Here is a 16,007-nt window from a genome sequence, read left to right as displayed (position 1 = left end):
GAATCTGAGTTTCACTTGAATTAGTCTAATTGCCCTACTGGCGCTGGTCGGGGGTAGAGTGGCGTAGGAATAGGCAGTTATGTGCCCTAGATATGAAGCAACTTTGTTGCGGAACCTGAGGGTCGCCCACTACTGACAAATGACTGCTTGGTCTCCATGGTGGGGATAGACATGGAGAACCGGCGTCGTGGGCTGCAATGATCTATGTAGGTGCAGAGGTACCATTGTCTTGGCAAATCAGGCAGTCTCTGTGGTGGTCTCATTCCGAAAATTGTCAGACAGCAATGTGCTCTTACTTACATACTTTCTCCAAGCATCAACACTTGGATGTTAAAGCGCAAGAGAATGCGGCCTTTGCGAGGGCGGTGTGTCTGGGAGCGCAGGCAGCCTCCCACCCATTTCGGGAGCAGCTTTGGTGCATCCCATTGGTGTGGATTGGCCTGCCTGAGTGCAGAGGAAGGTGAAATGACTTTGTACTTGATAATTTCCTTTCCTCTAAGGAAGACAGGCCAATCCACAATTTCATTCTGGGCTGCCTGCTGGTGGTTTTGTATTTAGTTCATCCTTCCCTTCAGGGACGATGCAGATTGTTCCTTGTTAAGGCTCTGTTGAAGGACTGGTTTGTGAGAACCAGCCTATGTAATCAGTGGCAATTAATATTTTACCTGGGCTCCGTGCTTCCGAGTTACTGGAGGTAACAAGTTGTTGACTGTTAATAGTCACTTGTAAGGTATAATTAGTTGTCCACAGTTTGTTTTTCTAGAGATACTGGTAAGTTGATGGGGCAGGACTATATATTGATGACATCAGAGAATTATTTGTCTCCGTCTCCATCCTCTAGTAAGAATGCATAACCCATTGGTGTGGCTTGGCCTGTCTTGAGTGCTTCAAATTTAAACTGTAATTTTGTTCTGTGGTGGTGGAAAAACACTGTAGGCCATAAGAACCATGTTGAGTCCCATATAGTCTTATGTAATTCCTTTGAGTGCTGTAGAATATTTTTGCCTTATGATTCACGTGAGTAAACGTTATATAGATGACAGCACCATGCAAAAGCCAATCAGAAAAGATCTGGAAGTTGGGGGTTTTGAGCTTCTCTCTTGTCTGTGGCCACATGCAGTGTCCATGTGCGCACACATTTCTCTTCCTTTTGAATTCTCCTAACATTTTTCTTGTATCTAATAGGAAGCAGCTGACTCTGTTCAGGGAGATGTTGGCTGGTTGTGGTGCTGGGACCTGCCAGGTGCTGATTACCACGCCCATGGAGATGCTGAAAATTCAGCTCCAGGATGCAGGGAGGCTGGGTAAGGCCTAGAGGAAGATGAGGGCAAGTTGCAAACAAGTGGCCGTATGCCAGTATAAGAAGCTCCTTCTATGTATACTCACTGTATTTGTAGCTGGCTCTGTTATAAGGAACTCTACTGATGTCCATCGTAAACTGGTTTTGTAATATCAGTCATTGAAGTATACCATGTGGCCATTTTTGGTCAATTTTCTTTCAGTAGAAACCAATTGTTTCATCCTTTCTATTTTCTTCCATGTTTTTTTGTTTTTGAAGTACCACAAATAATTTATTGACCTGCAAATTTAAAAAATCTAAAAGGGACTTGCTTGAAATAAGGCCAATACAATGCCTGCTGGGCAGATGCCATGGTCTCCCTTCTGCTGCTCAACAGTTTGAGACTAGCTGCTAGAGGGGGGAGGGTTTCAGGGGATCCTGGTTCCAGTTACCAGCAAGTCTGCCAATAACAGCAGAATGGCAACCAAGCAAAACTTGTGTTGAGAGAGACATCAAAACTTGCTTTAATTAATTATAGGAAAATAAATTAAATTCTTTAAGTCAACATGTATGTATAAGAAATTAGGGGGCAGATTAATTAGATATGGTATGAGAGACCCTGGTAGGTAGACTGGGACGTGTGCGTCCTGGGTGGAAGAGCAATCCCTTTTTAGTGAAAAGATGTGTATATGAATGCATATTTTCGGGACACCCTTGGCTCTTCCATTCAAGTCTCATCCTGCAGGTATCGATGTGCGCAGTGGTTTAAGCATGTTTGCTGTGGGGAAAACCTCTCAACCACAATCCCAGCTAGAGTTTACAAAGCAGTGAACATAAGAACATGCCATACTGGGTCAGACCGAGGGTCCGTCAAGCCCAGCATCCTGTTTCCAACAGTGGCCAATCCAGGCCATAAGAACCTAGCAAGTACCCAAAAACTAAGTCTATCCCATGTTACTGATGCTAGTAATAGCAGTGCTAGCTCTATTGCTCAGAGACTTAACTTGCCTGTTTCTTAATTGCTCTTTTGGCCTTATTCGAGGGGTTGCCTTTCTTTATTATTTCTTTCATACATTTTTACACTATTTTGGGTACAAAGCATCTGAACCTGTAATCTGCTTATAACTCTGTTGTTTGCTGGAGCTTACTTGCGATTGTATGTTCAGAGATACACTCTCACTCCTTCTCTTCATAGTCGTCCATCAAAAGGGTTTGGAAGCAAAGCCAGCAGCTACCTCCTCCTGTCCACCTCAAACAAGCGCCTCCACTACAGAATCAACATCTGTGCCGAAACGCACCTCAGCTAATGTGATTGCCAGAGAGTTGATGAAAACAGAGGGTGTTGCAGGGCTGTACAAAGGGCTAGGCGCCACCTTGCTCAGGTGAGGAAGATGAGGGACTGGTGCTCTGCTAGCCGTTAAGTATTTGGTTTTATAGAATGCCTCATGTAAACAGGAACTCAATGTGCTTTGCAGTAAAAATACTCTGGGGAGAGAGAGTATATGCAGCCTGCTCTGTGGGCGGCCTAGCAGCATATTTCAGGAAACAAGCTCTCTTTGAACAGCAAAAACGAGATCATGGAACTAGCAAGGTTATACCTGCAGATATTACAGATTCACTCTGCTTTGAAGGAGATTTCATTCCTGTGTCCTCTCAGGTTCGCGATCTAGGGGTTATTTTAGTTCCAGCTTTATCATTTTGCCCACCTGTCAAATCTGTAGTCATGTCAGCATTCCACATTTACTGTGGAGACTTAAGCTGTTTTCTTGGGTTTTTGAAGATTTTTGTTCAGTATTGCAAGCCATGATTCTTAATGGGATTGACTACTGCAATTCAGTGAATCTGGGGTTGCCCGCTTCTGCGTTGAGGGCCCCCCAGGTCATCCAAAATGTGGCAGCCAGAGTCTGGTCCAGGGCAGGTTTAAGAGATCATATTATACCTATTTTTCTTCTCATTATACTGGCTGCCTATTCATTTGCGGGTTAAATTGCAAAATTTTGACTTTCATCCCCAAGGCGTTAAGTGACGATACTCTGATTTGTCTGAGTAATGTAGTAAAGATTTATAAACTCCCCCTCTGTTCTTCAGGGTCCTTAGGACAGAACCTTTTAGATGTTCTATCTGTACATTTGGTTTGATTAACTGAATCACATGAATGGATGCTAATAGTGGCTGGACTGGAACTTGCTCCCTGAATCTTAGAGTCAGGAACCATGCTCTAAAGCTTTTCGGAAGCAGTTAAAAATCAATCAGATATTCGAAGTGTGGGCCAGAAGTAAGTGGGACAGTAATTAAGTAGCTAGTAAGCATAGCAAGTAATCTGGATTTTTGGCACCTGAGGGGAGGATTAGCAGTATTAAATTGTCAGTGTAAGATTAGTGTCTGTTTTAGTTTATATTATAAGTTTTATGTAATTTTATGAATGTTTGTAGATGTGATTTGCCTAGAACTGAGGATGGTGTGGAATACAAATGTTTTGCATAAATAAATTGAACTATATGAGCTTTCAAAGGAGAGAGATAAGAGGGGAACTTTATTACTATTACCTAATTACAACTGGTAAAATGAGGTATACAGAGAGAGTAAATTACCTGCAGATGAGAGTTATGGTAGAGAGGTGACATTCTTACATCCTAAAATTTTTCATTACGAAGAGACCCACCATGACATAGCACTTACAATTATCTGTTTGGGCCAGTCTTCCATTGCATGCATATAGCTAGTAGCATCACAACATGTATTTGAAAAGTAAAGTTCCCTGTATATACCCAGATCAGTCCAGACTCCTGGGTTTAGCCTCCCTTCCAGCAGATGGAGGAAACAGAAAGCTTTGCAGACACTGCCACATAACTCGCAGCTCGATACAGTAAAGTGGGGCCGCGGTTACCCTGCTCCTAACCCGCTTTCTACTCACTTTCCTGCCGCGTTAGCCCTTCCTGCGATACATTATCCCCTTTAACCCATCCTCACCGCCTCTTTAAATCACCGGGTAACCCCTTCTTCCACACGCGGCATGTATATCAGATGTAAACGATCAAATTAGCTATTCCCTCCCATACAGTAACGCGCACCCCGACTATCGCTATTTTACCCTGCCGTTTTGCCGCGCGTTTAGCCTGCTAACTTACCACCTACCCTTACCCCTGCGTTAGAGGCAGGGGTAAGGGTAGACGGCAAACTTTCCCCCAAAAGAAACCGAAAATCCCCTCCTCCCGAAGCGGCTCGACATGTGGCAACTTACCTTTTGTTGCTTTTCAGCCCCTTCCCTTCTCTTCCGCCCTCCGGAGGGGGAAAGCGGCTCGCAGCGGTCCCCCCCCCCCCCCCTCCCCCCCCCCCCCCCCCCCCCCCCCCCGCGCAGGTCCCGGTTCTCCTGGCTCGGCAACAGCTTAGGGCTCCATCGGCCCGTCGATTTGGGCACACCGGCCAATGAAAGCACATAGATGGGCGCGCCGGCTAATGAAAGCACGCCCGTCTATCCGTTTGGAGGGTATGTGTAGGGGAGGAAATGAACTGCGGGTCTGAAGTACGTTTGGATGATGGAGGTTGAATCGCAGGTGATGGTAGTGTTCGGCGTACTTTGGATAATGGGGACAGTGAGAATTGTTAGATTGGGGTACACTGGGCAGATTTCTAGGTGCTGTGTAGGGGGGGAGGGCTAGTAAGGTGGGTTTCCAGACTCGTGCTAGATAAATTTTATGGACGCTGTAAGGGGAGGGGAGGCAAGTTGGGTGCCATCTTTTGGCAAAGTCTGGGAGCTGTGCAGAGGTTAGGCTGGAGCGCCCAAATCGACGGGCCGATGGAGCCCAGGCTGTTGCCGAGCCAGGAGAACCGGGACCTGCGCGGGGGGGGGGGGGGCGCCACTGCGAGCCGCTTTCCCCCTCCGGAGGGCGGAAGAGAAGGGAAGGGGCTGAAAAGCAACAAAAGGTAAGTTGCCACATGTCGAGCCACTTCAGGAGGAGGAGATTTTTGGTTTTTAGGTTTTCATGGGTTAAAGTTGGGATCCACTTCCTGGTGCCTGTCATTTCAAATGTCATTTGAAATGACATTTGAAATGACAGGTACCAGCACACCCAGGATACTGTATAGGCGCTGTATTAAGCGCCTATACAGTAAAATGGGTTGCGCGGGCCTAATGCTTCGCAGACGCGGCTTGCATTTGCAAGCAATTTAAATAGTGCATAGTCCCCTGGTGGTGGATACTTCCCTGGGAGGGGACAGGGTAAGGTTCCGCAGGAGGAGTCTGATTAGAAGGGTATGGACCCAGTTATGGATGGCTTAAGGGGTCCAGTGAAGGCTTTTTCATTCCACAAGTCGGTTAAAAGGTTGGTGGTCAGGGAGTGGGACACTCCGGATACTGGCTTGATAGTGGGCAGAGTAGCAGAAATATTGTATCTATGGCCTGAGGACACTCTGGAGTTCCTGACAATCCCGAAGGTGGATGCTTCCATCTCGGTAGTTACTAATAAGATACTATTCCGGTAGATGGTTCTGCAGCTTTGAAGGATGTTCAAGACAGGAAGCTCAAGGTCCATCTTAAAAAATAAATATATATATATATATATATATATATTTTTTTTTTTTTTTATTTTTTTTTTTAGGTGTCTGCACTCGGCATACGAGCTGCAGTGTACAGCAGTTGTATGCTTTGGGCTGGGCTGCATTGGGTGTAGCAATTGCAGACTGACAAATCCATGTCCTCTCAGGAGGCGGAGTGGCTGGAAGCTGTGATCGCTAATGGTGCTTATGAACTGTATGACCTCATTAGGACGTCCTCTAGGTCAATGATGTTGGCAGTCTTGGTCAGGAGACGTCTTTGGTTGTAGAACTGGCCAGCAGATGTTTCGTCCAAGTCTCAATTAGGAGTGTTACTCTTTAAGGGACAGCTACTCTTTTGAGATAATTTGGAGGAGTTGATAAAGCATCTGGGAGAGAATAAAGTTCACAAACTACCTGAGGTCAAGCCTATAGGGGCAAGGAGTTTCTCTTCTGGACGTGCTCGGTTTTTGAGGGAACAGGTGTTTTTGGCAGGGGAGGAGGCATCTGGGAGCAGCAGTCCTGGAACCAATCCTTTCCAGGCTGGAACACGGAACAGATATGGCTCTAGCCAGGGAGGCTCTCGAGCCAAGTCCTCACAATGAAGTGAGGCCAGTCCACTCCTCCATCCCGATTATAGGGGGTCGGTTGACTTTTTTTTTTTTTATGATTGGGCCAAAGTCACTATGGACCAGTGGGTCTTAAGCATGATAAAGCAAGATTATGCTTTAGATTTTGATCATCCACTAATGGACCTGTTCATGATCTCCCCTTGTGCCTCTATGGAAAGGAGACGGGTGAGGCAGCAGACTCTCGACAGTCTCCAAATGCTTTTATTTATTTATTTATTATTTTTATATACCGACATTCGATCTGAGATTATCACATCAGTTTACATTCAGGTACTGTAGGTATTTCCCTGTCCCCAGAGGGCTTACAATCTAAGTTTTGTACCTGAGGCAACTGAGGGTAAAGTGACTTGCCCAAGGTCACAAGGAGCGACAGCAGGACTCAAACCCTGGTCTCCTGCTTCGTAGCCCACTGTTTTAACCACTAGGCCATTCCTCCTCCCAAATGCTTGGAGCCGGTGTTCCCGTTCCTTTGGAAGCAAGAGGAATGGGGATGTTACTCCATTTATTTTGTGGTTCCAAAGAAGGAAGGGATTTTTCGTCCAGTTCTGGATTTGAAGAAAGTAAACATTGCTGTCAAGGTTCCTATAGAAACTCTCCATTCAGTTGTTGCAGTGGTCTGCAAGGGGCATTCTTTGTGTCTCTGGATCTGACCAAGGCATTCTTGCTCATAGGAATCCGACCCGTCCATCAGAGATTTCTGTGGTTCAAAATCCTCGGCATGCATTTTCAATTTTGCACCCTGTCATCAGACTGGCAACGGCTCCATGCACGTTCCCCAAGGTGATGGTGCTGGTAGCAGCAGCTCTCAGAAAGGGAGGTGCACCCGTATCGGGATGACCTGCTCATTCAGGCAAAGTCGGAGGACCTCTGCAGGCAAGTGGTGGATCTGCTGCAGTGCTTGCGATCACGTGGCTGGATTGTGAATTCATCCAAGAGTCATCCCATTCCTTCTCCAGTGGGGGAAGTTTTTGGGCGCTCGCTTCGATACAAAGCTGGGGAAGGTTTTTCTTATGAAGGAGTGCAACCAAACCTAATTAGCGGGGGTGTAGTTCACCTTCAACAATCCCTCCACTCACCATTCCTGCACTCCAACTGATCCCCTCCCCTAACCTCCACCCCCCCTCCAGAGGGCCTCTCAATCTTTGCCCCTCAGCTAATCCCCTCTTACATCCCTCAGTTCCTCTCCCCTTCCCAGCCTAGCCTCTCACTCACCCACTCCAGCTTTTTACATCCTCCCCACTGAACCTCACCTTCAAGCCATTTTTGTAACCCCAATTGATCATCTGTCATCCCCTTCCTCTCTCTTTTCTCACATACCCCCCGCAGTTGATACTCTCACCCCTAGCTCCTCTCTTGCATCCCCCCTCTCACCTTCCACAGCCAATCTCTCTCCCACTGATCCAACCCTCAAACCCTTCCTGTATCTGATCCCTCCCTTCAAACACTCCCCATCCACACATCCCCTTGACTAGGATCAGCAGCAACATTTTCCTTTGGGCCTCAGGCGATAAGTGGATGACAGCTAATGGGAAGAGAGGGCAGGCTGATGACAGGGGCAACGTTTTTCTCTTAGGTAAGTTCAGTGATGGGAGAGGATAGAGAAGAAGTGACAACCTGCACAGACCTGTGCACACTCTGACCACTGTTCCCCAATGGCTGGGTCCAGTGCCTAATACTGATCTGCAACTGGCAGCAGCATTAGTAATAAAAGTCAGCACAGGATCTGTGAGCCAGTAAAAACTCACAGGGCCCCAGTCCCTCCTCACACATGGCTTCCTGTTAACGTGGAAACCCAAGCGAGGGCGGGACCATTGCAGGACCCGAAAGTGCATGCTAGCTCAAAGATCCCATGCTGATCTCCACTACTTCTGCTGCTGGTGATGTCTGGAGAGGGCTGCCCTTTGAGGCACTTGTGACCCCAGCTGGAGGTTTTGTGACCCCATTTGGGGTCCTGACCCACAGTTTGGGAAGCTCTGAGCTATAGAGTTAAATCAAATTTACAGCTGGCATAGCGCAAACAATTAGAGTTCAATGGTATGTCGTTTATAGGTTGGGTCAGAGGGCTGAATGATCCTATAGGGAAGACCTGGGCAAAAAGCCATGCCTTAGCTTTCTTCCTGAACAAGTTTTTCGTTTTTACATTCATGGTTCCTTGTATCGCCTTTTTGGCATGTTCTTTGTTCTTTGTAAACCGGTTTGATTTGTATCTAATGCAAGAAGATCGGTATATAAAAACTAAAAATAAATAAATACATAACATATATGAGGTAGGATGGTTCAAGGTAAAGGGGTTATGGTACCTTCCAAATTTTTGGTGCATAACAGCTGACAGCCCAAATTCTAGTGCAAACAGTGGAGGGGAGGAAAGGGGGCGCCAGAGGTTTTTTTGGGGTTTTTTTTTTGGGGGGGGGGGGGGGTAAGCAAGAAGAGCTTGGGAGAGATACACTAGGGCTTGTTTGTTTATGCACTTGAAGACAAAGCAGAGTATTTTGAATTTTAACCTGCTTTCAAACGGGAGCCCAGTATAGTTGATATAGTATTGGCTTTATGTGGTCTGTTGCTCTGGCTCTTACCAAAATTCTAGCAGCTATGTTCTGTAGGAGCTGGAGCCACTTCATACTGTATTGTGAGATGCTGTTGAATAAGGAGCAATACAATATGTGATCTCACTTTAAACGATATGGGAATTAATTTATCATGAGTTAATGAGCTTCATATAGCACAGGACTGACACATCCTGATGGTGCTTCAAAGGTCTCCTCTATGTGTTCAAATTATAATCATTGGTCATGTAATATCAATTATATTGCATTTTTTAAGCATATTTGTTTTGCAAATAAGACTCAAAACACGCTGCAAACTTCAGATCTCATATAAAAAAAAACACTGCACTTATCTGAGTTTAGTGCTTGTGCATTTGCCAGCGGGAGAAGTCTCTAAATATATCAGCAGTCATAGATATTGGCTTTGAGACTCTTCTTCAACCCAACATTGCAATGTTTCATAACAGTTCTTCCTCCTTGGATCACACAGAGCATTCAGGCCTTCCTTCATAAAAATCCTGGGTTCTAAAAAAATGCAGCAGAAGTGTCTTAAAACAAATACCTTTCAGCTATAATAAAGCCCCATGACATCGCTTATACGGCACAAAGATGTTTATATTAAGAACATCTCATAAAATATGTTTATAATAATCAGGAGACTTACTGGCATCAAAAACTTTATATGACTAAGAAGTTACTACTGCTGTCATCCGCTTTCGCGTTTTCAAACAGTTTCAGAGTGGAATCTGTGGCCATTTTGAAGTATGAAAGTGCGCGAATGGCTGAATGTCTATCAAACTAAAAAAAAGTGGCAATAATTGGAAAATACATTTAAAAAAAAAAAATTTAAAGGGGATACCATTCGATTTTATTATTGAGTCTAAACGGATGAAAGGTTTAAGTTTTTTTTTTTGTAATATTTATTTAATAGTTTTCAACTTTAACAACCTTCAAAAATATCCAATACAGAGCATAACCTTTGGTCAATATATATGTAAGAGCCCCTATTCCCTTTCCCACCCATTCCTCTCCCCCCCCCCCCCCCCCAACCAGCAGGATCAACAATCTCACAGACTAACGTAACTGACTGCCTGTCACTGATTCTTGATAAAAGAACTCTGTGCAGCCTATAATACAGTCTCTGGTGGATTGTGACAGTGAGTCCCCGAATCTCTTCCAGATCATATGGCAAATTAAGCGTGAATTCTGTGGTTTTGTAGCAGCAGACATATATTCATGTTGCATCATTTGGACAAGACGACCATGCCACTGCTCACTCTTTGGACCATCCTCGTGAATCCACGCAGCCATGACAGTCTGCAAAGCAACAAGTAATGCTTTGCCCAGGAATAGTTTATTTATTTATTTTTAATTTTTATATACCGAAGTTCTTGTATGGACTACAAATCAATCCGGTTTACATAAAACGAAGAACTGCTCAACAGAGAGCGGAGCTTTACATGGAACCGAGGAACATATGGAACAGTATAACTGATTGACAATTTAACATAGTGCTAAATAAAGTAATAATAGTTTAACTGGAAATAAATAAAGCAATATAATATTTTATAAAGACAGTTTAACTGTTTAACGTATCAATAAATATAAATATAAGCAATGCCAAATATATATATAAAATATAGTAAAATAGTGAGTCAAATTTAGAAAGATCTGCCATCGATCTCGGTAGTAGTCTCATTAAACACAGTTTCAGATCCATTGGAAGTGTGGTGGACAGTATTGTACCTAATATTGTCAAAACATTTGTCCAGAACCTATGCAAATACTCGCAGTCCCATAGGCTATGCAAGTATGTTCCCCTGCCCTCTTGACATTTAATACATAAATCAGATTCACATAATTTAGCAGCATACAGTCTCGTTCTAGGCATATACATACAATGAAGTACTTTAAATCCAGTTTCTCTCATCACCACATTCTCTGTTAACAAGGTTTAAGTTTTAAATATCCACCAGTTCTCACATCGATTAAGATATGCCTTACAATCACTTCCCCATGGTGAGAGGGGAATGTGTTCCAAGACAGTCCAAAGCAATCCTGAAAATGATGGCCCATTTCAATACATTGGGCTATCATCAGGGCCCGTTCATCTTTGGTAGTAATGCGGCTTCTGTGTTCTATCAAACGGGTCCTAATTGAGCACGTTGTCCTTCCCAACATATACTTTTGAAACATGAACATTGTAAAGCATATACAACGTTCTGTGATTGACAGTTGGTATTGTGATGTCTTCTAACTACAAACATAAGAACATAAGAAATTGCCATGCTGGGTCAGACCAAGGGTCCAACAAGCCCAGCATCCTGTTTCTAACAGAGGCCAAACCAGGCCAAAAGAACCTGACAAGTACCCAAACACTAAGAAGATCCCATGCTACTGATGCCAGTAATAGCAAGGCCATTCCCTAAGTCAACTTGATTAATAGCAGTTAATGGACTTTTCCTCCAAGAACTTATCCAAACCTTTTTTGACACTAACTGCACTAACCACATCCTTTGGCAACAAATTCCAGAGCTTAATTGTGCATTGAGTGAAAGAATTTTTTTTGATTAGTCTTAAATGTTCTACTTATTAACTTCATGGAGTGTTCCCTAGTCCTTCTATTATCTGAAAGTGTAAACTGAATCACATCTACTCATTCAATACTTCTCATGATTTTAAAGACCTCTATCATATCCTCCCTCAGCCGTCTCTACTCCAAGCTGAACAGCCCTATCCTCTTCAGCCTTTCCTCATAGGGAAGCTGTTCCATCCCCTTATCATTTTGGTTGCCCTTCTCTGTACCTTCTCCATCGCAACTATATCTTTTTTGAGATGTGGTGACCAGAATTGCACACAGTATTCAAGGTGCGGTCTCACCATGGAGCGATACAGAGGCATTATGACATTTTCTATTTTGTTAACCATTCCCTTCTTAATAATTCTTAACATTGTTTGCTTTTTTGACTGCTGCAGCACACTGAGCTGATGATTTCAAAGTATTATCCACTTATGATGCCTAGATCTTTTTCCTGGGTAGTAGTTCCTAATATTTATTTATTTATTTATTATTTTTATATACCGACATTCGATCTCAATCGAGATATCACACCGGTTTACATTCAGGTACTGTAGGTATTTCTCTATCCCCAGAGGGCTTACAATCTAAGTTTTTGTACCTGAGGCAATGTAGGGTAAAGTGACTTGCCCAAGGTCACAAGGAGCAGCAGCGGGACTTGAACCTTGGTCTCCTGGTTCATAGTCCACTGCTCTAACCACTAGGCTATTCCTCCTCCCTTATGGAACCTAACATCGTGTAACTACAGCAAGGGTTATTTTTCCCTATATGTAACACCTTGCACTTGTCCACATTAAATTTCGTCTGCCATTGGGATGCCCAATCTTCCAGTCTCACAAGGTCGTCCTGCAATTTATCACAATCCGCTTGTGATTTAACTACTCTGAATAATTTTGTATCTGTAAATTTGATGACCTCACTCGTCGTATCTCTTTCCAGATCATTTATAAATATATTGAAAAGCACCGGTCCAAGATCAGATCCCTGAGGCACTCCACTCTCTACCCTTTTCCACTGAGAAAATTGACCATTTAATCCTACTCTGTTTCTTGTCTTTTAAACAGTTTGTAATTCACGAAAGGACATCGCCTCCTATCCCATGACTTTTTAGTTTTCTTAGAAGCCTCTCATGATGGACTTTGTCAAAAGCCTTCTGAAAATCCAAATACACTACATCTACCGGTTCTTCTTTATCCACATGTTTACTAACCCCTTCAAAAAAATGAAGCAGACTTATGAGGCAAGATGTCCCTTGGGTAAATGCATGTTGACTGTGTTCCATTAAACCATGTCTTTCTATATGCTCTGTGATTTTGATCTTTAGAATAGTTTCCACTATTTTTCCCGGCACTGAAGTCAGGCTCTCACTGGTCTATAGTTTCCCAGATCACCCCTGGAGCCCTTTTTAAATATTGGTGTTACATTGGCCACCCTCCAGGCTTCAGGCACAATGATTTTAATGATACATTACAAATTTTAACTAATAGATCTGAACTTTCATTTTTTAGTTCCCTCAGAACCCTAGGATGCGCATCATCCGGTCCAGGTGATTTGCTACTCTTTAGTTTGTCAATCTGGCCTACTACATCTTCCAGGTTCACAGTGATTTGGTTCAGTTCATCTGACTCATCACCCTTGAAAACCATCTCCGGAACTGGTATCTCCCACCATCCTCATTGGTAAACAAGGAAGCAAAGAATTGATTTAGTCTTTCTGCAATGGCCTTATCTTCCCTAAGAGCCCCTTTAACCCCTTGGTCATCTAATGGTCCAACCTACTCCCTCAACAGGTTTCTTGCTTTGGATATATTTTTAAAAGTTTTTGAGTTTTTGCCTCCTCAGCCAACTTCATTTCAAATTCTCTCTTCAGCTATCTTATCAATGATTTACACTTTACTTGACAAATCTATGCTTTTTCCCATTTTCTTCAGATGGATCCTTCTTCCAGTTTTTGAAGGATGTTTTTTTTGTCTAAAATAGCCTCTTTCACCTCACCTTTTATCCATCTTTCTTAATGTGTGGAATACATCTGGACAGCACATCAAGGATTGTATTTTTAAATAATGCCCTTGCCTTTTGAACATTTTTAACCTTTGCAGCTGCACCTTTCAGTTTTTTTCTAACTATTGTCCTCATGTTATCAAAGTTTCCCTTTTGAAAATGTAGTGTTAAAACTGTAGATTTACTTATTGTCCGCCTTCTAGTTATTAGTTTAAATTTGATTATTATGATCACTATTGCCAAGTGGTCCCACCACCGTTACCTCTATCACCAAATCTTGCATGCCACTAACAATTAAATCTAAAATAGCTCCCTCTCTCATTGGTTCCTGAACCAATTGCTCCTTGAAGTAGTTGTTTATTACATCCAGGAACTTTGTCTCTAGCATGTCCTGATGTTACATTTACCCAGTCAATATTGGGGTAATTGAAATCTCTCATTATTACTGCACTGCCAAATTGATTAGCTTCCCTGATTTCTCTTAGCATTTCATCATCTGTCTGACCATTTTGTCCAGGTGGATGGTAGTATACTCCGATCACTATACTCTTACCCAGCACACATGGAATTTCTACCCATATAGATTTTACTGAGCATTTAGTCTCTTGTATGATCTTTATCCTGTTGGACTCTATACCCTCCCGGACATAAAGTGCCACATCCCCACCAAGTTGATCCTCCCTATCATTATGATATAATTTGTACCCTGATATCAGTGTCCCATTGGCTATCCTCCTTCTACCATGTCTCTGTGATGCCAATTATGTCAATCTCATCATTTACTGCTATATACTCTAACTCTCCCATCTTACTACTTAGACTTCTGGCATTGGCATGAGACATTTCAAAGTGTATTTTTTGTTTGTATTAACAACCTGCTTTTCAGTTGATAGGGATAATTTGGAAATCTTTAGCTCAGGTGATTTTTACATATAGGCACATGGTCCAGAGATGGTAGTTTCACATAAATCACACTTGTGGCATGGATTATGTCCTGTTATTTTGACTTGAGGTCGCTCATCAAAAAGTGCCAATCTGACAAGACAACATTTGATGTTTTGCCCCTTGATTATGAAAGCAAAGGTTTCTGAAAGACCTGATGCCAACTCAAAACATACCGATATTTTTTAAATAATTTTCTTGATCCTGTCAGCCATGTTTGAAAACTTTAATACACAGGCAGATTCTTCAAAAGTAGGTTTTTAACTTTATACTGAAGTTGTTCTCTATTTGAGAAATGTGCATGAGAATAAGCTGTGTTTATCGATCTTCTGGGATATCTCCGTAATTGAAATCTGGCTGATAATTCTGAAGATTGTTTTTCAAAATCCATGTTGTCTGAACATTCTCATAAATGGGGAAAAATTGGCTCACAGGTAGGCCACATTTAAATGGACGAGGATGGAAGCTTTCAAACTGGAGCAAATTGTTCTTATCAGATGCTTTTCTATATAATGTCTGTACACCATTCATAGATGTAATAATCATAATGTACAAAAATGCAAGTTGAGATTGATTGTAAATGATGGCAAATTTTAAATTTAGAGCCACCTGGTTGAGCCATCGATGAAAATGATTTAACTCTTCTTCAGTGTGTTTCCAAAAGAAAAAATTATCGTCTATGTACCTACACCACATATGTACATATTGTTAAAAACTGGACATGTAAACATATGTCTCCTTAAAACTGGTGACAAATAGGTTAGCCACATTAGGGGCCCATAGAGGACTCCCATGGCTACACAGAGTGTTTGAAGACAAAAAGTATCTTCCAAAATGGAAGAAGTTATTGCATAGGACTACTTTTGCCAACTCAACCAAAAAGCTTGATGGAATAAGTTGTGGTTGGTCTTTCCATGCTAATGCTTCTGCCACAATCCATAGTGCTTCTTTCTGGGGAATATTCGTATATAATGATTCTACATCCAGGCTGACTAAGAAAGTCTCCAAAGTTAATTGGCCACAAGTTGATAGCTTTCTTAACATGTGGGCTGTGTCCTGAATGTAGGATGTAGCCTGGTATATGACAGATTATAGAAACATAATCAAGAAAATGTGCTCGGGCTCCAAAAGAGATCCATTCGCTGATGCAGTGGGTCTGCAAGCAGGGTTACAATTTTACGGATCTTGGGGTCCCCATAAATAACTGGTACCCAAGGTGATTCCACTTGTAAGTGCAATTGTTCTTTGGATGACAAAGATCCCACTTGATTCACTGTTTTTAAATAACTCTGGATCTTATGTTGGATGTCTGGCGTAGGGTCAAGATCCAACTGGACATGATACCATATGCTGACCAACCAATTGTCTATGTAATTTGTGTACATAATCAACAGTATTCATCAGTACAATGGTACTTCCTTTATCATCCAGTTTTATTGTTTCTCTATTGAGGGCCAAGGATTTTAATGCTTTATTTTCATCTGATAAAATTTGAAAAAT

General features: G+C 42.6%; 1 protein-coding gene across 2 annotated transcripts in view; it reads left to right on the top strand.

The window, feature by feature from the left end:
* The window catches only part of SLC25A18 (solute carrier family 25 member 18), a 93,417-nt gene that overhangs the window by 51,089 nt on the left and 26,321 nt on the right, over positions 1-16,007 (top strand). For both annotated transcript variants that reach the window (XM_029599849.1, XM_029599848.1), the window contains exons 6-7: positions 1,186-1,304; positions 2,475-2,661. In XM_029599849.1, the coding sequence (XP_029455709.1) occupies positions 1,186-1,304; positions 2,475-2,661 (306 nt within the window). The remainder of the gene's footprint in view (positions 1-1,185; positions 1,305-2,474; positions 2,662-16,007) is intronic.

This window comes from Rhinatrema bivittatum, chromosome 4, assembly GCF_901001135.1.
Source record: "Rhinatrema bivittatum chromosome 4, aRhiBiv1.1, whole genome shotgun sequence".
Classification (NCBI taxonomy): Eukaryota; Metazoa; Chordata; class Amphibia; order Gymnophiona; family Rhinatrematidae; genus Rhinatrema; species Rhinatrema bivittatum.
Note: the sequence above shows the minus strand (reverse complement) of the source record. Positions and strands in the feature narration are given on the sequence as shown.